Here is a 27335-nt window from a genome sequence, read left to right as displayed (position 1 = left end):
CTTTAGTGAAAATACCCTTTTTCTCCCCCCTGCTTTCAAGTGTATAATTACTAAATATTCTTTCCATGTCACTTTTGCTTTGATAATGATTAATCTCTACTGTTCTTTGTTTCACAAAATTGCTTCCTGAATGGCTCACACTTTACACATATGTGCCTACATACAGAAATATAACAATATTTTCTGCTGCAATTTCCCAGCAATGAAAACTACAGGCAAGACCAGCAGTAACAATGCTAAATTTCCCCAAAAACAAGGAAGAATTTGGAAGAAGCAGTACAGAATCAATAGCTTTTAAACTACATTTCCCATTTGTCATTACTACTTGTTGATATTGATGACACCATCAAAACATCTTATATTAATTTATTCTATTTGGAAAAAAGGCACTTTAATATGTCAAGGTTTGTCAATTTTTGCTAGAAACCTCAGAACTAAGCTATGTTTTCTTGCATTACACAGTTAAAAATCATTCTAAAAATGATAAAAACAAAATGTTAGGCACTTACTTGTGTCCATTCAAAGCTGCATGATGTAAAGCAGTATAACCCGAACTGTCAGTGCAGTTTATGTTTGGTCCTCGCCAGATACTGCAAATAAAGCAAAATTATGATATTAATTATTTGGCTTGGCAAGTACAGAAGTGTCAGAAATTTTATCTACAAATAATCTGAAGATCTCTGCAACAAGTGTGATTAAACTTTAAGAGATGAATTACCTTGAAAGAAAGTTAAAATAGCAAGCATCATCTTGATATCAATATAATTTATTTATAAAAATAATTTAACACATCCATCTATATAAGAGTCATGAACTTTATGTAGGGCAGACTCAAAGACTAATAACAGAATAGTCATTTCAATTAGAACTGTTCTCCCTCTATTACTCTGGTAATTACACTGAGGTTATCATCTGATTTTGTACTACTTTTCTACAAGTAGGTATTAACTGTCTTTAGGGCAGTTAGTCTAGAATCAAACAAACATCAGATTAGTGATAACCAATCATATTGCTTAAAGGGGCAGGAAATTTGTTCTTTTTACTTACCTTGATATTTTAGTTCCCACTTCAGCTGGTTATAATTTAAAATAAATTAGATATACTTTCAAAAATAAGTTAATTTAATTAAGTTTTATCTTGCTGTATTTTACAGACAGCCTCATTACATGTCCTGTTTAACCAGTCTCATGATCTATTATGAGCTGTTCAAAAAACAGTAAAGGACATATTTTGTTTCAAAGTGGAAAACATGGCTGCTAATCTACCAAAACCAACAACTAAACCAAGCCCTGGAAATTGGATAACAGAGGTGCATTGAGAAGCAGCAAGTTTTTTTTATCTAACTGGCCACATTTGAAACTGATTGTATCCTTGACAGAAGCAATTTAATTTTCTGTAACAGTTTTAATCATTAGTATTAAAAGTTCCAGAATGCAAAATAATGATTTCTGAATTAGTCTATATTCATTAGTTTCTAGTACTGTGCTAAACAGTCACTGGGAAAATATATTTCCCTTCACTTCATACATTAGAATTAAGTGCTGTTGTTTAAAGAAAATAATTTGAAGCTAACAAGTGAAAAGAATTTTTCATACTGTCATTTTTCATTATCTACATCAGTAAAATGACATGTTATGCTTAACAAATGATTTTTAAGATTTACTATTGAATTTGCATTTTATTACCTATAAAATGGAATATATATATTTGTACATATATATATCCACACAAGGGAATACTGATGTAGACTGGTCTCTTTTTCATTTGTGTGTATTTAAATGATTCATTAGCTCAAACTTAAGCAGTTGTTTTCCTACAAGTAATATTGTGTGCATACAGAATTATTTGTGTGAAACATTGCGTTCTGCACTGAGCATAATTCTGCATAATGCTGGGTACCTCACCTCTCCCTGCAATTTAATTTCTTGGAAGAACAGGGTTGAATTATTTTCTTGGGTCCAAAGTAGCAACAAAAAGAAAAACCAACTGTTTAAAAAATCTGCTCAGACATCTACAGATAAATTTTCTGCAGAGGGCTACTTTCAGATAAGACAAGTCATTCTAATCTTTTCAATTAAAGGAAATAATTTTAAGTTCATGGAATAGTAAAAATTGAGTCCCTGAACTGAGAGCTCCTCTGCAATAGACAGATGTTATTTTTATAGCAAAGACAACCATTCCTTTCTATTAGAAGGAAAGAAGTCCTTATGTGTTGATGAGGTACAACCTCTCATACTTTTGCACAGTGTTTATCAATTACTTTTTATTTATTATATTTTCATCCTTTGATATATATACCAGTTTATAGGAGAATGAAGAAAAGAAGTGGCATAGAAAGTAAGATTTAAAATATTACAAAAAAAATACACTACCAATCAGAACAGTTTATATAGTTATTATATGGTTATAATTTGCTTGGTTTGACTTAGAGTTGTTAGGATTTGTCTATTGGCTCTTTTTTTAAAGTGCAAGAATCCATTAATTCATATACTGTTCATGATGCACTAGGCATCATGAACTTAAAAAAAAATAAATCAAGGAAAAACTTACTAATTCCTACCAAAATTCCTTAAGATAACCCTCATTTCTTCTCCCCTAATTCTAATTTTCTTCTTTAATCCATTCACTAATTAAAGCATTGTTTTACTTCCTGACTCCAGAATTAGGAAATCTTTTTCAACTGAAACTATATCGACTTAAAAAAAAAACAAACCTAAGACTTTGTTAAAGAGTATATAAATGCACCTGTGTCAAACTCCTCATGACACACAGGTTGGGCAGCTCAGGGGCAAAGGACAAAGGACAATGAGTAAATGTTGATGACTCAGAGACACCAGGCAGGATGGACAGACTAATCCCTGTCAGTCCCAAAGGGTGCACAAAGGCATGCTTCAAATCACAGTGTGGTTATCAAAGTACAGAACACAGCAAACATGAGCAGGACTTGGCTTCCCTTGGGCATGTGCTGAAATCCTCTCCCAGAAGGTCCTGCATTGCAACAGGCCCAGAATATACACAGGATATTTATGCTTTGATAACTGAGAATCAAATTAAATTAAATTCAAATTGGACAATCTGAACAAAAATTCTTACATCCTAAAACTCCCAGCTTCAGCTAACGCTCTTCTCTTGCCTTTAGAACACAGCAGGACAGAAGTCCAGTCATATATAAGCTCCATAAAAAGCAGCTGACTTCAAACAAAAGTGGAATAGAGATAGAGGAAAACCTAAAGGTCCCTCCTTTGGTATCATAAACATATAAGATATGTGAAGAATCATTAAATATATTCATTTATCTGTGTATTAAAGTATGTGTAAAAACAGCAACACAAAAGAGGATCTGGCAGAAAACAAACACCACCATTCATTTGCCAGAAAAGAATATTCATTGAAAGAAAATTAGCAGCTCTTCAGAATAGTTAATATTGAATGCTCTTAAAAGCCTATTTCTTCTAGTGATGCAGTCAACCAAATTTCTTAATGTGGCACGCATTAGTAAGTTAGGAATTTGTTTTCCCATGTACGTCAGTAATTTAAACCTTCCCATTACTTAATTTTTAAAAAGTAATTGAACCTACTTTTTGTGGAAAAAATCAGTTTTCATTCAATGGTAAATTAAAACATGATGATCAGTTAGTTTCTTCCATTACATCTTGCCAAAGTAAGGAACAAAGAAACAAATGTTATACTATTTACATTATTGCTAAAAGCTGAAAGATCACCTCCTCAACAGTCTGCTCTCATTGTGGACAAAGAATATTGACCTTATATGAACTGACGTCAAATATTAATTGAAAATACTCTTTACTTGGTAAGAAAATTACTGTTTTCTTTAATGAGCTTAAGTAGTTACATATAAAGAGTAGAATTTTAAAAGACACATGAAAATGATAAAAGAAAATTATGGTTAGTCAATTGATTTCTTATTTTGCTATTCTTTTTGGAAAGAAATAATTGTGAAGTGGCTGTTGTTACACACATATGAATAGAAAAGCAAGGAAATAAAAGCTTTTTCCAGTTAATCATCACACAGACACGCTCTCCACCAATAGTACAAGAACTATGCTTGCAAGGTATGCATCACATTTCTGCTCTCTCTATATATATATCTGCACTATATCATTCCATTATCATTATACTATTTCATGACTATGCAATAATATTTCTGGTCCTTACATGGGAGTTCTGCTAAGATGAAAGGAAAATATTTCTGGTAAACAAGGATAAGAACTTTTAAAAGCCTTAGAAACCAGTTCAGATTTACACAGCCTCTTACTGTTCCTGTGTTCCACAGAATACACACATATTACAGCAATTTGTCTTGTTCTGAGCCAAAATCTCCCAAATTTTCCATGCTTTTTGTTAATCTGGCAGAAACACACTGACTAAAGTTTCTTAAACCCGTGGCCAGGCTCTTTATTAGTGCTCTGCCTACATTCATACACATGTTCAGTTGTGTAAACTCAGTTTATGCCAAGCACATGGGCAACTTAACAGAGAATTTTGAAAATGCAATCTTTTACACAATAATATAGATCATCATTCAGATACATAACATTACTTATTGTGAACAGCAGAAAAATAGCTCTTATTCTCTACTGTATGCACAAATACACCAAATGGACAACTCTTGCTCTAACCCATATAACTTAATGTTACTTATCAAATATAGAAGCATATCTTTTTAATACATGTGATTTTTTTCTTTCTATGGCTTCCTCTTTGTTAGAATCCAGTGCTATGCCAAATATATTATCCTATAAAAAATATATATTTCTTTTTCATGGATGATTTTACCAATTATGAACACCCCTTGCTGAATTTCATGTATGTTTTCAAGTGACTTCAAAGAAAGTAAATTTAAATATTTGCCTTTAGTAGCAGATAAAACTTTCTAACACAGTCATATTTTAAAGCCTAACAAATAACTGTACATGCAAAAAAAACCTGAAAAATGTATTTTAGGATTAATTTCAAGCAGGTGCAGTTATAGGTATTAAATTGAGAAAAGTAGATGATATCTTGATTAAGGCTACCTTTGATTTTCTTTCCATTATCAAAAAAGCCTGTTGCATGAAGCAACTGAGTGAAAAGTCTCAAATAAAAATATTATTTAAAATTTTATCTAAAAATAAAGAGAAAGGCAAATGTATTATCAATTTTGTTAATATTGATCTTACGCTAAAAGCTTCTTGTATATATAATTCTAAATTAGTGCTTTTGTTGGATCAGTGTGAAATGTGACTCAATTTTGAATGCACTTATTTCATTTTGATTCCTCTTGTTTAGTTTCCCTAATATAAATACTACAACAAAATTCATTATCAACTTATTCATGGGATTATGGATGTTACTTAAGTTCAGGTTCTAAAGCAGTTTATTCCACTTGTTTTCTTTAACCTAGATCTGTTTACAGTCTTGGCCTCAGTGTAAGTCTGCAAAACTGGAGGATTCCACCAAACTGTGATCTCATTTCCATACTGAGTGTCTTCAATTTGTGATTTCTATTTGATATAGCAAGAGCAATACACATTATGAGTGTGATTATTTAGTATACAACCTTTGGTCATTACTATACTTAGAGCTAGCTACAACAGTGGGTTAGAAAAACATCTCTTTCCAAATATGCAAACAGCAGGATCAACACTTAAAATGATAACAGAAGCATGGAAGTAAAAAGTGTAATCAAAAAAAAAACATGCAGAAGAACAGGACCATGTCCAACAACATAAACTCAAAAAACAGTATCTTAGCAATAATTACTACTTATCAAGTTCTGTGAAGTATCATTACTAAATGAACACTGACAGATTTAACAAGCTACATCTGCCCAGACTAAAATTGGAGTAGGGCGGCAGTATTTAAAAGTATGCAGGTAACCTGGTGTCCAACAGACAGCTACAGAGATACTTGCTCACTTACCATTCTTGCTGTTACTAACTGCATTTTTCGTTGGAGAACAATGATACCCACGCCATCATTAGTCCAACCTGCCATCCATTGCTTCTCCAGTGGAAAGAACTATGAAAAGGTTAATTATAAATGACTGAAAGTCAGTGTGTTGCTGAGGAGAGGCAGAAAGCCAGACACAGAAATACCAAAGTGTCGCAGCACACACCACAGTCAAGAAGGCCACAATACACAGAGCATCACCATACAATATCAGAAGGCTTCAACCCATACAGAGTAGCACCATACCACATCAGAAGGCTTCAGGCGTCTACCCACACAGAGGAACACCATACCACATCAGAAGGCTGCAAGCAGCGGCTCTTCTTGTTCTTCAGCCCAACCTTTTATACCCCTCATAGTACATGCATTGCACCTGTGTGCCTTCTGCTCCCTCTCATGATTGGTCAGTACACCTGGGCACTCCAGGTCTCATTACCATCAATGCTGTTCACCTGCTTTTCACAGCTGCAGCCCATTAGGGATGAGGCTCTGCTGCCAATTACCACCAACTGTGCGCGTACCCACACCAAAGTCCTGGCTATCCAGAATAGATTAGTCATGATGAGCCTTTCAGAGAGACAATATGGACTTATCCTTTGAATAACCTCATAATATTCAATATGGTCTTATCCTGAATAACATCAGGATAAAAGAATGCAATTGAAAGAAAAGGGTTTTACAAAAGCATATTTTGATAGAGTTAGGACTTAAGAGACAACTTTAAAGGAACTCCTGAGATGAGAAATTATAGAAGTTGCAAATGAGGACATGATGATTGTGAAGTACCCAAAGAACAGCTGGAATAGTACTGAGATGATTGGAAACTACACAAATTCTTATTCACGTTAGGTTGTGATGAACACCTCCTGTTTATCTATAAAGGAGCACAAAGGGACAATAGAGTCGGAGAATCAAGTAATGCCCTAGCCCTGCTACTCTGGAGCTCATCAGAGAAGATCACCAGTGCATTAAAAGCCCATCCATGCAAGTCCAGCAGGGCACAGCAGCACCACAGCAGGCAAAGACACTTTGTTGGGTTCTCTCTCAAAACTGTGCTGTGAGAGCCTCCACCCCACTGCCAAGGAGTGACACATATCAACACGAAACAATGCTGGATAACACTTCAAGCTGAGAGACGCCACTGTCTAGGGCTATGGGACATGTGGATTCAGTAGGATTTCCAATGGGATATTTAGGAAGGAACTGAAGGCAGAGAAAGGGATGGACTTAGGTGATTTGGGGAGGAACAAGTTTGAGGAGATAGAGGGATAAGGGGACAAAAAGGGTTGACCAGTTATGTATAGTTGGTTCTGCAGCACAATAGGCTGTTCATGTCCTGCACTCAATCTTATTAAATTCTGATTCTATTTCCCTGGACAGGGGCCTCTATCCTGTGTGTGTGTATGAGGGCCAAACTACCTGCACCTGAGCCAGATGAGGGCTATTGAGAATATATGTCAGTCTGGCCAGGAAATAGAGCAAATGAGGTCTGCATACCAGAAACTGGAGGGAGACCTTGGATCAGAGGCTGCTGCTGTAATGTGAGTGTGTAAGACAGTGTGTGATTGGTTAAGAAGACCAAGGTGGATAAGCCAGCAAAGTAGGTGAAGTAGCCTGGGAGCCAGTTGTGTAGCTGTATGTCTCTGAGGTTAAGACATCTATATTAAAAATACTAGAGAAACCAGGTCTTGACATAGACCATTGGGAGGCACATCCTACAACTCTTCAGACGGGACAGTTTGTGCATGTGTAACTACATGTAAATTTATGCATGCCCAGTTTGGGAAAGAATCCATCTAGAAAAAACATGTTGATGAGCACTCAGTTTCTCCAATTAAGTATTCTTTATGGTAAAATCTAAAACTAAACCAGAACAGAAGTCACATGAACTATTTTAACTGAGCTAGAACTCTGTTTACTCAAAGCTGCAATCAATTTCCCTTGAGGGTATGTACTTTTATCCAGATAGTCTTAATAGTTACATCACTTTAATTCCAAAAGGAGAAACACATTGACTTCAGGATGATGTCAAATTTAAAAATTTGAAAATCTGTCATATATAAGGTAACTTTGCATTTGACCTTTACCTAACCAGTCTGGCTTCATCATTCCTTATGGACTACTCATCTAGAAGTGCACTGGCTGAGTATACTGCATAATACTGTGGCTACATTCAGAATGCAAAATGCTTCTTACTAGTACTCGTTAGCTTTTAGAGTCAAGACCAATTTGCCTGGAGCAGTTAAAAGAGAGAAAGCCTTCATCAGCTATGACATAAGGGCTCCTCTGTATTCCACTTGTCTATAGGGACAAGCTGGGGTTTTGCTTAGTCCACAGAGAACCACAGTAATTCCAGCTTGTCAGTGATGAGTCAGACAGATCTTTGGATTCAATCCGGGCTTCTGTCCTTGAAAATACAGTCATTCTGACAGGAAAAAATGTTACCTCCCATTTGGCATCATCCTGCAGAAGAGTGCTGTAAGAACAACTACTAAATTATGAAAATACACAGTCCAAAACCAGATCAGCAGGCAGTACCTTACATAAGTAAAATAATTTATGTTTAAACAATGTAAATAATTCTAAAACCATTGCCAGAGGTATATGTATGATCTTAGGTGATCTAAGCAATCTGAAGAATACCACACAGCTAATGCTGAAGATCAGTGCATCAGATTAATTGTTCCTATGAAGAGCAACTCGACTCTCATTGTATCCTTAGTTTGGGCTCCCTAATACATATGAGGTGGTTGGGTTCTATGTATTTGTTATGAATCAGACCTATGCACTTTGTATAAGATCTATAGATTGATCAAGATTAACCGGGAACACAGTCACTGTGTTATTTACTATTCGGCCATATAATAAAGGCTAATTGCCTTGGCTATATCTTTTTTCAGTGTGAATACAACACTTATGGGTATATACATATATTAAACTCCCTCTATAAATAAATACTGGGTTCTTTCAACTCTTTTAGACAACTAATACTTAGTGAAATTACACAAACAATAATCATTTTTCCATAATCACAACAGAAATCAGTCTTCTGAGTGGTCGTGAAAACCCTTGCATATCTTATGATTCGAAGTACATCAAATACTCACTCACCAGTTGGTTGAGGGAGGGGATTGTACCATTCTACTCTGCATTAGTGCAGCCTCACCAAGAGCACTGTGTGCAGGTTAGGGTGCCACAATATAAGAGTGATACAAAGCTATTAGAGAGCAACAAAATGGTGAAGGGCCTTGAGAGGAAGCCATTCAAGGACACTTGGTCTGTTCAGCCTGGAGGAGACTGAGGGAAAACCTCATTGCAGTTACAACTTCCTTGTGATGGGAAGAGGAGGGGCAGGCACTGATCTCTTCTCTGTAGTGGACAGAGACAGGACACAGGGGAATGGCCTGAAGTTGTGCCCAGGGAGGTTTAGGTTGGGTATCAGAAATAGATTGTTCACCCAGAGGGTGTTAAGGCACCAGAATAGGCTCACCAGGGCAGTGGTCACAGCACCAGCCTGGCAGAGCTCAGGGCGCATCTGGACAATGCTCTCAGGCACAGGGAGTGACTCCTGGGGATGGTGCAGGGCCAGGAGTTGGACTTTGATGACCTTTGTGGGTCCCTTCCAACTATGCTTATTCTACCATTTTTAGATTGAATACACTTATATGAACATACCCATGGATGCTGAGGTCTAGTATATACATCATTATTCTCTTTTGAAGAGCAGAGCACATCCTCAGAAAGACCATTCTGACTTCTTTCAAAAAAAAGCTGACATTAAAATAAAAATTTTTAAAACCCACTCCAATATTACTTTTATCAGAAATAAATGGAAGCAAAGTCATATTTCTCTATCTCTCAAGAATACAGATATGATTATATATTTTATTAGGAAAGATATTCCCTTAGCAATTCTTTTTCCTAACTCAACTGACCTTGAATCTTTAGTAAGAAAAGATACTTTTTTCACAATTCATTTTTGGAGATCCAATACAGTGTTCCCATCCAGCATAAATTCATGGTGTTTGCAATTTTAAACACATTCTTATCACAGAGAGACAAAGTCAATATTTACTAGAAAAGGAAAACTAAAAACCTCTAAATGATTAATTATGCATCCTGGAACACTTACTGACATTTGTTTAAGTGGAATAAAAATTCCTGAAGCTCTGGCACTGGAAGCAGCACTGGGAAGAGCAACAATTTGCATCAAAGATTTTTGAATATGGATGCTAGATCTGTGACCTCAATCCAGTACTAAAGATTGTTCATCTTAGAAACCAACCTGAGATGAGACTGTTATAGCTCTAGGACACACAGAACAGAGCTTGCTATATATAGAGTCTGCAATTCAGCTGGCTTTAATACCTTGTCCTTCCTCATCTGGGTTTCCTCAAAAGTAGAGTAATTCTTTCAGACACTAGCAAAATAGACACAAAAAGAAATGCACAATTCTATTTCCCCTTGATTCTTGAAGGCCATCTCACATCTCATTCTCAATTTATGCTAAGATTTGAAAATGAGATTCAGAAATCAACTGTATTAACATTAATCCCTGCATCAATGTAATCAATCCCTCACTATCTTGACATATGAAAATGTAACAGATGTGAGAGTCTCACTTCCATTTTCATCCACATGATATTAAATGTTATCCACATGATTTCCCATATTCCTTATTCAAAGCTTCCATATTTTCATGTCATCACAGCAGCAATAATGTCCAACCCTTTTGGACAACCTGCCATAACAGCCTAAACTCAGAACTGTGAAAGACTACAGCTCCAGGAGCTCACTTCCAAAATATGAATTCTGAGATATTAAGGCTCTTGATGTCTATCAATGACCTATAACATATGTAGAATATATGCATAACATTTGTGCTTTCCAGTAGAATACTTCCTTCGTTATTCAGGCTCCATGGGCCTAAGCAGACAATAAGCAAGTCAGGGAACATCACAAGTGTGCCAGAGTACATTTTTACAGGATATAAGGTACTTGAAAGTAACCTTGATCAAAATGAATCAAAAGAATACTAAAACTCTTTCCTGTTGTCCTGGGGTGACTTTATAATGAACTGTATAATACAAACATATTTAATAACAAATATTAAACAATTTGAGTCTGTTCTTTGGAGAAACAATTTTAAATCAGAGGTGCTCTTATTGCATATGCTGGAATGCTGCCATGGAGTATCTGCATGTTGACTGCCTCCATCCAAGTGCTAACACTCACTCTTTCCATCAGCTTTGAATTAACTTCATTAACAAGGACACAGCTTAGGAAAGACATATGAAATATAGATATGACAAATACATTATAGAAATGATAGTCAATGTATAGAAAAAAATTACCACCTGTTCAGATTACATCAACATTTCTTTCTTCTCTTGTATATCAAGTTAAATAAGGAAGGAAATTACCTACTGCATTAAGTACAACTGGGCAAAATCAATCCACTAATCGAGTTTTTGCAGAGCCTTGAAGATTGGTCTTTATCAGACATACTGCAAACCTCAAATGGAATCATTGTAACATCTAGTCTTTAACACATAGAGCTATTATAATGTGAAATTTTCAAATGCTTTTGGCATAGCATAGAAAATCTGAATAAGAATGATACTGGATGAAACTACTGCATGATACAAAACTTGAAATGAGATAATGTTATTAATGTTATTAACTAAGGACAGTTTGAGCATAAATTCTCTATCCTATGTTAGCTAGCTATGTTCTAGCTAACTGGAACAGTAAGACAGGAAAAAGCTTTCCAGCAATAAAAATATAGAATTAATTCCTTAATTTCTTCTCTCAGCACATGTCATATTGGAAATAAATAATATCAAAACAGAAGGATGCTACTCAGCACACATTTCATTTGCTGTGCTTTGCCAACAGAGGTCAGAATTACCTCAGCAGCATCCAAAGCATTACTATGATCATGACTAGAAATACTTTTATTACCAAAAAATTACTTTCACAAAGACAAGGAACATACTTTAAAAAGAGACTGAAGTTTCAGTGACATACTACAAAGGTCTTACAAAGCTTTCAGATATGTATCACCACTTAAAATTTCCTGAACACTTACTGAAATAACTACAAAGGTCATATCCATCACATGACTGACAAATTATTTGCTAAGATATGCTAGCAATCATTTGGATCACTCAGAAAACATTAATTCATCCAACAAGACACTTTCTATTGAACAAAATCATTTATGACACACAGCTTGTTGTAGCAGAAAGTTGTGGAAAGTAAACATTTAAGAACCATCTAGTTACCAGAATATCCATCTCCTGGATTTTAAGGAAGCCACCTGAAAAGAGTGCAAAGTGATCTGAAGGAACTTGGCATCTTAAAAGGCATGAAAACTCAACCCAAATTGACATGACCATGCATAGCACATGATTTGAAAAGACACACACAGCACATTATTACTCCTATAATACTGGTAATTGTGACACTGAATTAATTGGGGGTACATTATTAGCATAAAGATTCCATACAGCCTTGATTCCCTACAGACTTTGATCACACCAGTTCAGAGTAGACTGAATACACAGAGAAGTTGTAAGTATTTTCTCTAAAAGCATAATCAAAGCTGGAAGGTTAATTTCTCCTTGGGCATGGAAACAACACCAGAATGCAGTTCATGGTTGCAGAAATTCTAAAACTATACCAAATCTACAGCAAACAAAATAGAAACAAAACTTCTGATTTTTTTTTTTGTTTGTAAAACAAAACTTTAACTGTCCAACCAATCAAGGAATAGACTCTCATTACATGAAACACAAATTTTAACATAGTTAATCATATAGTTCTGCCACATAGAAGACAAAACTTTAGGAGCAGTCTAGGGTATGAAATAACTTGAGAATAGCTTGGGGGTTTTTTTAAATGGCAAGATGAATTTTACAGCTTCAGTTTTGCAGCCATCACAGCTACAAAAAAAAAAAATCTTAATACAGAGGTAAATTGGTACAGGACTGCATTTTTCATTTTACAAACAGAAACTGGTTTTTGTCTTTCCCACATCACCAAGTCGCTCTGAACAACCTAACATCCCTAACAGATTCTCCAGACAATCATTTTTAGGCAGTAGAGTTTTACATGCTACTCTTCCATGTCACAGAGGCACAATTGTTTCAGGCCTCATTTACAAAATTGCAGTGGACAGTCTGGGATATAGAATGTTTATGTACTGTTGAGACCAAAGCACAATCTATATCATTAAAACTATCTGCCTCTGCTTAACTCCCAGAAAATGTCATGGTTGTATGCAGGTTACGACTCCCCATTTTGCCAGACCCTGAATGCCATGTCAGTTCTCTTGTCACTTCAGCTCTAAGCCATTTAGGAACTCAGGCTGCACCAGCAATAGTAAACTAAACATGTTTGGAACTATTTTCTGGCACTAAGGTCATACTGGCATAGAATGCTGCACACCTACACTACTCAAACCCTCTAAACAGGATAGCTGCATCCAGATTGTCTATCAGGCCCTAGGCACGTACCCATTCTTCAGCTGTGCTTGGTAGCTCTGTGCTTGGGCGAGTGCCACATGGCACCTTCCAGTACCCAGAAATGTTCCCTGGCACATTAAAGTTAGATGCAGTCTCACATTCCTGTCACAAATTTGGCAGAAGCCTGTCACTCACCAGCAGCATTTATCACTCAGAGGATGCAAGAGCACACTGTTTTGAGTTTAGGTTCAGACACACCAGGATGAGCCTCTGGCCCACACCTCATGTTTCAGCTTTATGCCTTTGATTCTCCCAGCAAAGAGCATAGAAGGGAGAAGCAGTGGTACACTGACCCCAATTCCTTTTTTAGCTCATTGTTTGACTGCTCGACACCAGGATACAGGATAAGGGGGAGGAAAGTTGTAAATGTGAAAATCCCAAACAATACACCACTGTTGTTAACTTCTTTTCTCCTCCTTCAACTGCACACTCATATTGATGGAAATTCCTAGCAGTGCATCCAAACTGCATTTTACACCTGCAAGGCAGTCTAGGAGTCTCATTCTGGTAAAAATTTAAGAAAGGAATTCACAATGGACTCAGAATTACCTTATTCCAGGAAAATATTGCTAACAGCTATAGCAGCATCAATTCAAAAGTCTTGAACTTTTTAGCAGAAAGAACACTTAGCAAAAAGCAGTCCTTTTTTGATTCAAAAAAATCAAAAGGTAGGTATAGATATGAAAATCCTCCACACCAAAAAATACCTACATTTAAGTTTTGTAAACAGGGACTCTGGAAGAAACTTCATATTGCACAGAAGGAAGCCAGAAGTGATTGGGTAGGAAAAAATAATTAATCCCACCAAAACTAAACAAGTTGAAATTAAAGACAGCCAAAGCCTTACTGAACTGACACATTTCTCACTTCTGATTTCCCAGTCATCACAAATAAAGGAGAAAGAAGCCTTCTTAGGTGAGAGGGACCTAGTTAAACTTTGGAAATTTGTCCCACTTAGAGATATTATTTTCCATATTTAATTAAATGGTCTCTCCAGAAGACAGAACAAATTTCTGTCTTGTGAGAACAGGTCAAGGATGAGAGTTGGCTATCCATGCCCATGATGAAGAATATGCTGGAACCAGGAGCTACAATAGTGCCAGTCTGTCATACTATCTCTGAAAATCCCTTAAAAATGAAAAAGTATAAATCAGGAAATTTAAACAGAGAAGAAAGGAACTCCAAAGCCTCATGACAGCTGAAGCAGGGCAGGAGACATTCTGTTGATCTCTGAGACAAAGTTTCAGCTTCTGGAAGGCTGAGGTAATAAAATCGAACTACAAAATGTTGCCTTAAATCTCCTACTCACAGTTCACAAGCTTGTAGGTAGGTCAAATTGTTTCATAATGTATTCAGTGCTTCTAGGAATTGAAGTCTTTACCTGGATATACTGATCTGAAAGATTAGCCAGCTTCCAATTCCAGCAGAGAGAATTTTGTATCACTTTGTTTATGGATCACATGGTGGCACAGCACCATTTCCACACCTAATCATTACAGTGAAGTTAAAATGGTGTTCTAGTCCACCTGAGCATGGGAAACTGTAACAGAAGATACTTGGAGTCACAAAGAGTCCAAACTACAGGATTACATACTGGAATACTCATAACCAATTTTAAGTTAAATTTCCCACAGTTAAATCACATTATGGAAAAAAGACTGTCTTACAAATAAAGAGACACAAATGCCCTCTGTCAATTTAAAGATAAAACAGTATTGAATTTTATCATTTGAACTATTCTTCAAGATGGACCCCTTTTTCTTTCAAATTTGAATGTATCTGGTTTACCATTGGTTTCTTATGCAATAACAAAGGAACTGATTTCTTGGCCACAGTCACAAAAAGATGAAGGAAAATTGGCATGGTACAGCTATGGGGCTGGGAGGAGACACTCAAGCAGATATCTTAACCAATGCTAGTACAAACTAAAACACCTATAAAAACAAAATGCAATTAATATTGTGTATTAGAAATAAAATTAAGAAAAAAGGAGGAAAGAAATCAAAATTCAATTCATGTGAATTGAGTTCCTACCAGCTGTATCCTGCTATTATAGCCATTAAAATTTGGTAGCAGACTGTACTACCTTCTTTACACTTGTACAGGGTGGATGAAGTGAATTACAGGCAGTGCATGTCAAGGAGGTCTAATTTCAGCTGCATTGTCTTATGTGTGCAGAAATCAATGAACCACAAACTTGTGGTCAACCACAAGATTAAAAATAAGAAGAACTCAAGTTAGTTATACTATAAAAGTAGTATTTTTTATTCTTTGTTTACTATTTCTAGTGATGTGGTTCACTATGTACTCCTTTTATTTCAGTGAATAGTTCTAAACTTGGATCCCGACCCATGGATCTGAAATGAAATATTAAAAAGAAACAATAATCCATATGAATATAATCCACAATTAGAAGCTATCTAGCTATCTCCTTAGCACACTGAAAAATACAACTTATTTTAAATTGAACTGATTATTTATTTTAAATTGAACTGATTTTAAATATGGTTACTGCAATAAGTAGAGGCAGACATGTGCAAATACAGAATAAACTCAATTGCAAATGCTTCTCCACATACTGTGGAGGGTTCATTAAGTAGTATATGCATATACTTTGATTATTCACTTCCTCCCAAGGCCATTTCCATTCTTTGGAAACTATTTTCACACTTAGACACTGAGCTATAACAAACAGAACTCATTTTTGTAGCCAGAGAAGAAAGTTTCATATTCTCCAAAAGACAATATGTGGATTTTACACTTACAAAGGTGACTAATTGGTCTTTTTATCCTAAACACAACCTAAGCATTGACTGAATACAATATTATACCAAATTCAACATAGTTACTATCAAATCATCAATATTTCAGCATTGTAAAGACAGTAACATAAAATTGAGTTTTACTATGACATTTGGTACTATACTATAAAACAAATTATGCATAAAATATTTTGAAGTCAAATGAGAGAAGTTACTTTGTCAATAATTAAGGTAATAAAAGAACAGCAATTCCCCATGTTTTAAGTGTTTCCAACAGCATTTGATTCTGTTTTTATTGATTCTATTCCTATTTCTTTATCCCTGTATTTAAGATGAAAACGTAAAATGAAGGGAAGTTATAGCTGTATAATACATGAATAAAATAGTGGGTTTTTTTCTCCTGATATTTTTCTGAATTCTTTTTATGTAAGAGGATAAAGTTTCTTTAAATAAAGCTGTATTTTCAGGATAAAAAAAAATCAAAATAAAAACATTTCACAAACTTCAGTCCAACTATCAGCATAATTATTTCACAATTGTTACTGAAAGAAAAAACCTTAACTCCCAAAACTAAAGGACTGGAGTATCTTTTAAGCGTAGTAGAAGCTGAGTCTTATAACATTGTTTAGGCTAGAGAAGACTTGGGAGGATGTCACAAGGGAGGATGTAAGTATACAGTGGGAGGGTGTAGAGAAGGCAAAGCCAAACTCTTCTCAGTAGTGCCCTGTGATAGGACAAGAGGTAATGGACATGAAGTTCAACACATTACATTCCATAAATATTCTGGAAATAATAAAATCCTTTTTTTATTGTAATTATTATGGAAGACTTGAGTGGGATTGCCCAAGATTCAGAGTGGCCATTTCTGGAGGTACTCAAGATGTGACTGGGCAACCTCTTTTAGCTGACCTCTGCAGATCATGTCCTGAGGTCCCTTCCAACAACAACCCTTCTGTGATACACATTGATCTTACATGAAGATGTGTGGGAGGATAGAATGCAGGAAAATAGAGATAGTGCTGAAGGAGCTGTGAGGAGGAAAGGTCAGGTGGTTGTGCAAGGAACAGGAAGGAGTCAGCCAGCCACTTGGAAGAAAGAGAGAAGGTGTCAGTGTTGAAAGGAGCTTCCCATGAGAACTCAGAGAAGGTATGAAAGTTTTAAACTAAGATAATAAGCTGGTGCCAAGCACTGATGCTGACAAAGATGTATTAATTTTTTACTGAAAGGTCCACCTCTTGATGTCACGCATCAAAGTACATAAAACAGAAAATTCATCTGTAATTTTTTTTTCCTTCAAATCCAGAGAAATCAAATTGACCTCTTCAACTATACAGAGCTTCACCTCCAAAAATTAATCTAACACCAGTAAGCAGATTGCATGAAGAGTAACTCACTGATGGAATGATGGAGTAAATATACCCAGTCAATCCAAACCAACCAGGTTTTTTCCTTTCTAACACATGTAAAGTAAGTGCACCTCATACTCCATTCTACACACACTTCCTCAGAAACTTTGAGCTAGGATGCATTAACAACATCCCTGCTTCTGGCAGTGCTAGAGAGACATGTAGGAGATACATTGAACTGCATTCAGCACTGCCATAAAGTCCTCCCATTAACCACTGGGATAAGAATAACAAGACTGGTCAAAAGTTGATCAAATGACTTGTACCAAAGTAAGACCACAATACACAACTACCCAAAAAACTTGCAACATACCTATTTCTTTTCTCCTGAAAAACTAAATGTTTGTGGTCCAGATGGCAAGACAATTTGAACAATTTCATCCTTTCAGTTTGTGACAATGTAAACAATGGTCTGACTGGGGCAACAGAAGTTCTACCCCTCTGAAAGATAACTGTCTAATTTTCAGAGGCTAAAGGAACTTCTAGGTACCAGAACTGCTTTACCGTGAAGTTGTTTGTGAAGAATGTCACCTTTCACAATGACAGACTGCGAGTGGAAAACAAAGGGAACATGCAATCATCTCTATCAACTCAAAGTGAAGAAAGTAACAGATAAGGAGAGTTACTAAATTAGTACACCTTAAATTAGTCAATGAGAAAATACTACTATCTAAGAGATATTTGTAAAAGGGAGGAGAAAAGGAGGAAAAAATTACTCTTGTCCAACCGTCTCACTGCTTAAGAATCTAAGTAACAGTAGCAAGTAGTGAACATGATTGATCACAAATTCTTAGGCCAAGCTTCAGCACCAGAAGAACTTGCAGCTGGGAATATTGTTGCCAGAAAAGACAGAATGCTTATGGTGAGAATTTAACTGTGAAGACTTTCAGAATATAAGAAAAGGACCTTTGGAATAATCTCATTCAATCACTTTCTCTGAGATATGAAAATCTCAAAGGTGGAGCTAATTTTGAGGTTAGTTCAGTTTGCTTGCAAAATTGTGTAGTCAAGTTTTACATGTCTTCAGTCATGGATATTATATCATCTCCCTTGCCAATCTTTTGCAGAGCTTGATTACCCTGTGATTTTTATCCATAATATCCAACATAAATTTCCTTGTTCCATTTTGTATTTGTCCCCATTTTCCCCTTGCTGTGCACACCTAATAAGATGGGGGCCCTTTTTAACACCACAAGAAGTAGTTTAGTTAAGGACACCTTAATGAAATAAGGTTAGTGCTCTTTTCTTCTGTCTGAACAAACAGCTCTTTCAACTTCTCGTATGTCAGTGCTGCAGCCTCTTAATGATCTTGCTGTGTTTCTCTCTTCTGGATTTTCCCCAGTGGGTTTTTATCCCCTATAATGAAGTCCAAAACTACCAGTCTTTGAACAGAGGTGAATAGGCACTTCCCTCAACTTGCTGGCCATGTTTTCTGTTGATCTTCTCTCCTGCAAGGGCACATTGCTGACTTACGTTCTCCTCACAGATGGCAGACAGGTTAGCCAGCTACAAATTAGCCTTGGTAAATCCAGGCTGATGCCTTCATTCACATTCTCCTCCTTTATGTACTTGGATATGCTGTCATGTAGAAAATACACATACCCTGATAGGGTTGAAGATATTAAAAAACTGAAGATGATTCAAGAAAGAAATACTAATTTTGCATTCTTTATTCTATACATGGTTTAATTTATGTCCAATATTCAAATTGCTGTCTTTCAAACCTTGATCTTACTTCTTTATTCATAGACTGAAGTCTAGATATGTTCCAACAATTCACTACTGTGAAACCCTTTGAATTTTCCAGTTCTCTTCTAAAAAGGAGAGCATACCAAATTGTAAATAAATACTACCTGGATAAAGCTGAAAGGCTACTAATGTTCTGTGCTCTCTCTTCAGGTTCCCATGACCTGAAGTTTTTCCCATTAATTTTAAAGTGCAGTTGTTTTTTTCTAAGGCCTAGAATTATGAAAAATACAGTACATACAGGATAAGTAATCTTGTTCTTTCTCCTCAGGTTAAATAAAGTTAAATGCTTACAAACAAAAAAACATATACTGCATTGCCAGAATTAGGCACCTCAGCTAACACTCAGAAGAGTAATCGAAGCAAAAAAACACTAAGTAGCTCCTTAAATCTAGTCAAGAGGAAATTCCAAGACATACACATTTCTGAAAACCCCCTCTTCTTCCAAGGATAAAGTATCTTAAGACTAAAGAAAAATGTCCTCAATTTACAACCCATAGACTGGAGGGACTTTAAGAAATATAAGTAGGCATCTCCCCTTCCTAAGAACTCAGAAAAGCTGACTCCTTTCTTTTCAAGGTGCTCAGTGATGGTGGAAAATACTTAAAAGGGCAATGAGAGTATTCACCTGGGAAATACCCTGACCTCCAGTCCCCTAACCAGCAAATTATTGTTTCTGTATTTTATCTAGAATTAACCAAACATATACAATCATAAGAATAATAAATCCTGACACAGGCTTTGCAAGAGAACACTTCAAGCATGAAAAAGAGTAAGGATTTTTTCTCAGAAACCTATAACAAGTCTCTATAAAGCCTACATTGAATTATGCAGGAGATTCTGCAAATGGCTTGTGGTTTTGATGACAGGTAATTTATTTAAATCTGTCAAACAAAAGTAAGACATAGAGAATTTGTGGCAAGATATTCGTGAAAAAAAAAAAAATCTATGGAGTTACATCAAAGGAAAATTAGGACGTCTAAATTTTACCTGCAGTAGCTTTCAAAAGTTATCCCAGACATATGCCATATTTTTATGATTGACTTTTCTTGGATGTAAGATTGAGAGATAACTAGATATCAGAAAGCATAAAATAACTATTACCCTACACTCCATAGGAACTTAAATCCTTACAGATCAAGTAATGTTACAAGTAATATTCAATTCTTTAAATTACTTCATTCCTTCACTACTTAATTCATTTAAGTAATAATAACATTTAATTCTACTACTCTAATCCAGGCGGTTCTACTACTTGTGGTCCTCCTTGCACAAAGCAGGAACAGAACCTTTTACAGCTCACAAGAGAAGAGAGAATGGTCCAAGGACCTGGAATCCTTCAGCATTAGGTTGGTTGTTACCAAATGAATAGAAAAAGTGAATGGAAGCAAACTTAATTTAGTTGTGTAGATTTTTAGCTGTGAAAAGAGCAGGAGGCATACTCCCGTAAGAGTACAATTGTGCTGAGAGCATATGAGACAAAGCTGGGAACAGGTATGGGAGCTGTATTAACTTAGAATTCTAAGGACTGAGATATTTCCTTATGGGATTAAAGGGTTAAAGCAAGAGATACTCCCATTGCTAACAGCCTGGTCTGTCAGAGTTCAAATTTACCAATTATCCTGAAGCCAGCTGTCCATACTATTTCATTCTAAATTTAATAGTCTTGAGAAAATGTTATCTTTCTAAATTAAAATTATTTGCAAAGGACAGGGTAAACCACTATCAAGTAAGATATCCACTTCGGCGCACACATCCATCTTTCACTCTCACTGAACACAGTATCCCTGCTTTTACTACCTCACACTATACAATTGTTCCTTAAGAGCAGTACTGCTTTAAAGACTGTACTTTTATCCGTCCTTTTCAGCATTTTTATCCATTCCAGCTTTAATCCCTTTCTCCTACTTTATTTCTCCTCGTGATAAATAATAAACTTCTGATAGAAGCTTCCATTATTCAGATGAATATGAATTTGGATGCCTACAGAAATTTTTCAGATTTACTACATGCTTGCTTTATCTTGAATTCTGCAATTTCTGATCAACTAATTTTAAAGTATTTGCTCGCAAGTTAATGGACAGTCTTGCACAGCCATCTTTATTACAGACTAAAACTGAAGTTCAGTTGAAAGCATCACCATTCAAATTTGATTTTAGGGCAAAAGATCAAGATAAATAGAGAATAATTTCACACTAAAACTTCGTCTGATAATATATTAATAATATGAATGAGATGAAAAACATTAATTATCCATGTAGGACTTCCTCAGATCTTAAACAAAAATTTTGAATAGTTGATCTATTAATAAAAATATTAATTATAATTTCAGATCATCTTCTGAACGTGGATCCACTTTAAGTCTAACAAAGAACAACAGGTTGGATTTACTTTGACCACAACTGTCCCACTTTAAAAGGAAAATCCGACATATAGAAGGTTTTGGGTTAATGGGTAATGCTAGATCCATTTAAATTAAGCTTTAATAGATTTGATTAACCTGTTATCAGTCACCTGTGTGATGTTTCACTGACGTTGCTTCTTGTCATTTCTAATACACTGTCCATTACACTTTCCAGGAATTTTCAGTCATGCCCTTCACTATTCATAAACAGCTGAATAGGAAATAGTTTAATACACCTGCCATGGGATAATGTAAAACAAAACTAATGCATGATGCACTCATTCCAACTGTTTAACTATCACACTCCTCTCAGAATTGCAATGCAACACCCTGAAGATGTTCTCAAGTTCCTGTTGACTTCAATATCCTTGGTAATGTACTAAAAGAGAAACATCTCTTGAAGATTGATAAGAGTTTTATTTCTCAGGTACAGCCTCAAGAATCATCATAAGGGGCTTTTTTAGACTCACTGCAAACTGCATATTCAATATGGAATGACAAACAGGATGGTTCTCGCAGACCCAGTGAAAACCATAAAGATCTATTTCGAAACAGGGGCACCTAGACAAAGTTGAAGTTATAATCAACATGCTGGGTGCTAGTGCAAATAATCAACTAATTTTCACTGCAGTGAAAGCTAGATTATCACTAGGTTTGATAAAACTTCTGAAAATGAAATGGCAAACTTGTACACAAGGCATAATTTTATCAAGAGAAAGCAGAACACATTAGACCAGCAATCTTCTGCCATGAGAAAATTTTCACCAATCTGAGGATCTCCCTTAATTTAAAATTATTTTTAACATCATTGAAAATATGTCACTTTACTGTCTTAATACCTCATTTAATTAAAAAATACTATCATTATCTGAGATGCCAAGAATAGATCCTGGTGTACAGTGCTAAATCAGCTACATGTTCAAGTAAAAAAATTTTGCTCCAACTACCTGCAGGTATTGACAGATTAGAACTCCCCTGGGTATTTAAAAACAAAATGAACCAGGCACCAGGATGTGTCCCAGCCACCAGCTGAATAAAGTACGCTATTTTTATTGCAGATATCAGAGAAGAACAAAAATACCAAGATGAACCTACTGAAAGTTTAGTGGAACTGAATACAAAAATGCAGACATCTGAGGAACTTGAAATAAATATGAACCACTAGCCCATACCAAGAGATGTGAGAAGAAATTACAATTGTGGTACACACTTTCATCATCTTGAGAAAACTTTGAGATAAGTTGTTGGGAACTTTTCTATTAGTGTCACTTGCCAATACTGTGGGTTAGTATTGTAAACTGGGACTAAGAGTATTCTTACAGTATGTTGCTACAGAATTTAGGTTCGCAGAGCTTTCTTGACATCTCTAAATTCTTTTGATAGTGTAAGAAGTCTATGTATAGAATGGTTATCTAAAGAATCGGATACCAATTTGTTCACACTCAATATTCTTTATATATGGTTTTTAAAATTTTATTTCTCTTCTTTAAAATATTCTTGGTCTATCAAAAATGTTTGTGTTTAACCCTTTTCTGCAGATTATCAGGGGTTTATTATAGTCTAATCCTGTTTTATAAAGCATTTCACAGTAGTTTCTAGTTTTTCAGTATCTGTCAATTTGACTAATGCAACTTTAGTTTCTTCCTCCAAAATGAAAATACTCCACAGAATCAAACTTTGGCATTTCTCTAAGTGACAATTTATTTCAAGACGCTGAACAAAGGACACAAACCGGTTAGAGGAATATGGGAACTCTCAGACTGGACTTTGTTAAGATTGGCTTGGGAGTCAGCCACATTTAAATGCATCTTCCTCTTTGTTTCACTGTTAGAGTAACCCTCTGGCTACTAACATTAAACAGAGACTATAAATGGTAGCTTCTTCTATCAAATTTTAAAGTTTCTTATCTAGTAACACTTCAATCCATGACAACATTCATGTTCAACCTAATGCAATGTTTGGTTTTTTCCAACGTTAAGGTCTTACGAATCACAGTATCATTTTATTTCAATCTGATTATATTACTTCAATCTGATTATATATTTAAAATTTAAAATGTTGCATATTCTGCATTCCTTTCATTATCCAATTTTATAATTGTCTTTTAAGATGGGACCTAGTTCTACATAAATTATCATTCATTCATAAGTAATGTTTTCTGCTCAGGTTCTAGATAATGAATGATTTTTTTGTTGTTTGTAATACATTCCAAGTTAAATGATAGTAAAATATTATATTAGAGTGAGAGAAATCAACATTTATTGTCATGATTTTTCCTTCTGAGAGCTATACACCATACCAAGGGATGAGTTCAGTTCTTCACAGTTTTCTTTGAAGAAGAATTCTCAGATATGGCAAAAATTTTCCAGCTAATAATCTTCATAAATAAAACATCCAGCATATATATACTTTAAAAATTAGTTATGTAGCATGAATTCTGAAATTTGCATTTTTTGGGTGGAGAAATTTTACAAGGTCTTCTCCCATTGTTCATCAGCCAGATACATTCTCAAAGCATCTTTCATGGTCAAGATAGATTTATAAAAGAGTTGAATGCACTGACATTGAGACTGTTTCTCTACTCGGAATATGTTACCAATGCAGAAGTTCAGGTGCAATACCTGCATCATGCATATATATGCTAGATGTGAGCAAAACTGTGCTTTTCATGGCACTGAGGAATTCTCCCATTCACACTGCAGAGTAACTAATCAAACCAATAAAATTAGCATCACACACTGAATGATTTATTGGTTCATTTTAGATGTATTTATATATACATACATAAAAAAGAATGCCTTTTTTCCCCTTTTCAACCAAAAACCTTTTGATTCCAACTTTTAAAGCGTATTCACGCATGATTTTTTTTGAGAAATCCCTTAAGTCTTAAAATTTCCAAAACTATTTCCATACTGCTTGACTGCAGCATTCCCTTCATTCTACAATAATAATCAGATTTTCCTTTATAAACAAGAAGTTCCCTGAGTGTACTATTTACACACTAGTGCACTCTGAGACTCATCCTACCATGCAGAATTAAATAAATCACGGTCTTCTGTACAAATCATGCTAAAAAGCTACTGCCCATCAGTAAAATGCAGACTCAGATATGTTCTTTCTCTGACTAACTCATCTTCTTTATGGTTGGTGAATTTTGCAAGTGCTATAGCAACATGGCCTATTATGCATTACCTCTACTCCCCAATGTAAAAAAATCACATTTTACTTTGCTTATGATTAAACTGCTTTGTTGAAGCTGCAATGTCACATGTCATATTTCTAAGAAAGGTGATCTAGAGTAGAAGAAAATAGGGGATGAGGGAAGAAAATCTGAATTAGCATATTAAGGGAAATTTGCAGGAAATTAAAATAAGCTTAAATGAGAAGACAGAAAAGAGGACTCAGGTAGGCAAGACATGAAATTTGGAGGGAGCTGTTGAAATAATTTAAATAGATGAGGCAAAGACTGGCAGGATAAGCCTCCCAAGGTAAAATGAAGAGCTGTGAAAGGACACAAAGAAACACAGGATATTTAGAATGAAGTCTAAAGCTAAGAAAACAGTTGGACAAACTAGAAGAGCTGAGCATTCATCAAGTGACAAGTGTCTAACACTTGTAAAACACCCTCCAGAACGTGTTTTCCTAAAAGGAATTCCACCATAACTGGGGAAACGTCAGCAACACTTTCAAAATAATTATGCCCATGACCACTGGCTACCTGTACCAAGCATGCTAGTCAAGCACAGAGTTCTGTGCAGCACATCCTGAAGTGCCATTTCTCACTGACCTGCATCAGGTTCATGTAGTTCGTGGCTTACAAGCTTCATAAGGCCAAAAGAGGACTTCTTTGGCCATGAATACTCTGGGTCTTAGCCCCATGAGTTGCTATCATGCAGCTGGTCAGTTGAGAAGCAAAAATTGAACAGGTCTAAAGCATCTGAGCATTGATACCACAAACATGATGAATTGCTAGTTTATCACTTTTTTATAAAAGAAAAAGGAAATTATGTATCTACATATAATAATGTAAAAATATTTTAAGAAATCCCACTGAAAAGACAAGAAATGGCATAAATAAGTTATGCATGCATTTTTTTCCTTATTAAAACTGCCTCAGTCTGCATATGTAACCTACTGTAAAGGCAGTTCATGAATTTGTAGAACAGAGCCAGCTAAATGTGAAGCTGAACAGAAAGGGAAATATATTCTGAATGGGCTAGAGGACTGCATGGGAAAAATGAATACATTTGTATGCAGGGTAGTGCAGTATTGACCTAGAGATGCAGACCTCTTGTACCACAGAGGTTTTCTGACAGTAGGAAAGTCTCTTAAATCTAACTTTATAAGAATGATCATCAAGCATGTAACTTTCAGAATATCCACTTCATATTCTGAGTTTGAACTGCACAAGCACTATACGCAGTTGCCCTGCTAGTCAGAGGAAATTGTGCTTTGCACTTTTAAATGGTTTGTGATGACAAATATTCTTCAAAGTCAGAAAGCAGGTTTTAGGTGTTTTGAATCAGGCATCTAAAATTACCCAATGATGTTGACCCTAGTGTCTCAGGGTTTCACATATCCATTTGTAAAGTGGAGTAATAATACCCTGTCATCAACAAAGATTGTTTCTGAAAATAAATGCATTATACTTGCAAAACTCTACTGTGAAATAAGTGAGGAAAAGAATTCTCTTTATAGAAACACCTACAAGCTGTGCGTCAAAGGCATAAGCTAACAGCTACAATGAGAAAATAAAATACTGAACAACAACTAAGAGAGCACCATCCTTCTCATATGATTAAAGTGGAGTGAATTTTATCTGAAGAACACCATGTGGTAATGTACAACATTCAGCGATGCACACAATATGCCACCGACACAGCACAGTTCATAGGCAGACTATCTGCAGAGAAATGTGGGTACACAGACATAGGACTGCCTGCAAAAGCCAGTTAGGACTTAGCATTTCTTGGCCAACTGTGTGCATTTATAATGCTCCTAAAACTAGCTGAAGTCCAGAAGAATTATAGCCACATTTGCATGACACTGAACCTCAGCTAAGAAGTCCCAAGCTCGCTCTGTGTAGCTCTAGGCTGGGTACCATTGCTCCACACATGTAAATCTAAAGAGAACCATATGTAGATTGTTAGGTGGCTCTGTTGATCCTGGCACAGATGATGTCATTTACAGATAACATTGCTCTGTGTTACCTCACCATGCTTTCCATGCATCTAAGAGATCCTAAATTTGCTCACCCCGCTTTCTATGATGCTTTGCCTAGATATAAAATCTTTAGGAAGGAGAGAAAGAGAATTTTGGAGTGGAGTGCAGAATATGATCTTAATCTCTGCAAGACAGCTTTTTTACTCATTAACTAATCTCTTTCTCAAGACAATTGCATACTGAGAAGGACTTCCCTTCTGTACCTTCTCTTTATATCTCCCCTAAATAAATATCTTTATTTATGCTTATGTTTTAACTAACAAAATCATGTCTCCAGGTTTTTTATAAACCAGTAAATAAGCCAGTCACTGTA

At 35.6% G+C, this 27335-nt stretch overlaps 1 protein-coding gene across 9 annotated transcripts in view; it reads right to left on the bottom strand.

The window, feature by feature from the left end:
• Window positions 1-27335, bottom strand: part of ANKS1B (ankyrin repeat and sterile alpha motif domain containing 1B) — a 406891-nt gene that overhangs the window by 361997 nt on the left and 17559 nt on the right. For all 9 annotated transcript variants that reach the window (XM_026798001.2, XM_026797993.2, XM_026798014.2 and 6 more), the window contains exon 2: window positions 510-590. In XM_026798001.2, the coding sequence (XP_026653802.2) occupies window positions 510-590 (81 nt within the window). The remainder of the gene's footprint in view (window positions 1-509; window positions 591-27335) is intronic.

Source organism: Zonotrichia albicollis, chromosome 4 (assembly GCF_047830755.1).
Source record: "Zonotrichia albicollis isolate bZonAlb1 chromosome 4, bZonAlb1.hap1, whole genome shotgun sequence".
Lineage (NCBI taxonomy): Eukaryota > Metazoa > Chordata > Aves > Passeriformes > Passerellidae > Zonotrichia > Zonotrichia albicollis.
Note: the sequence above shows the minus strand (reverse complement) of the source record. Positions and strands in the feature narration are given on the sequence as shown.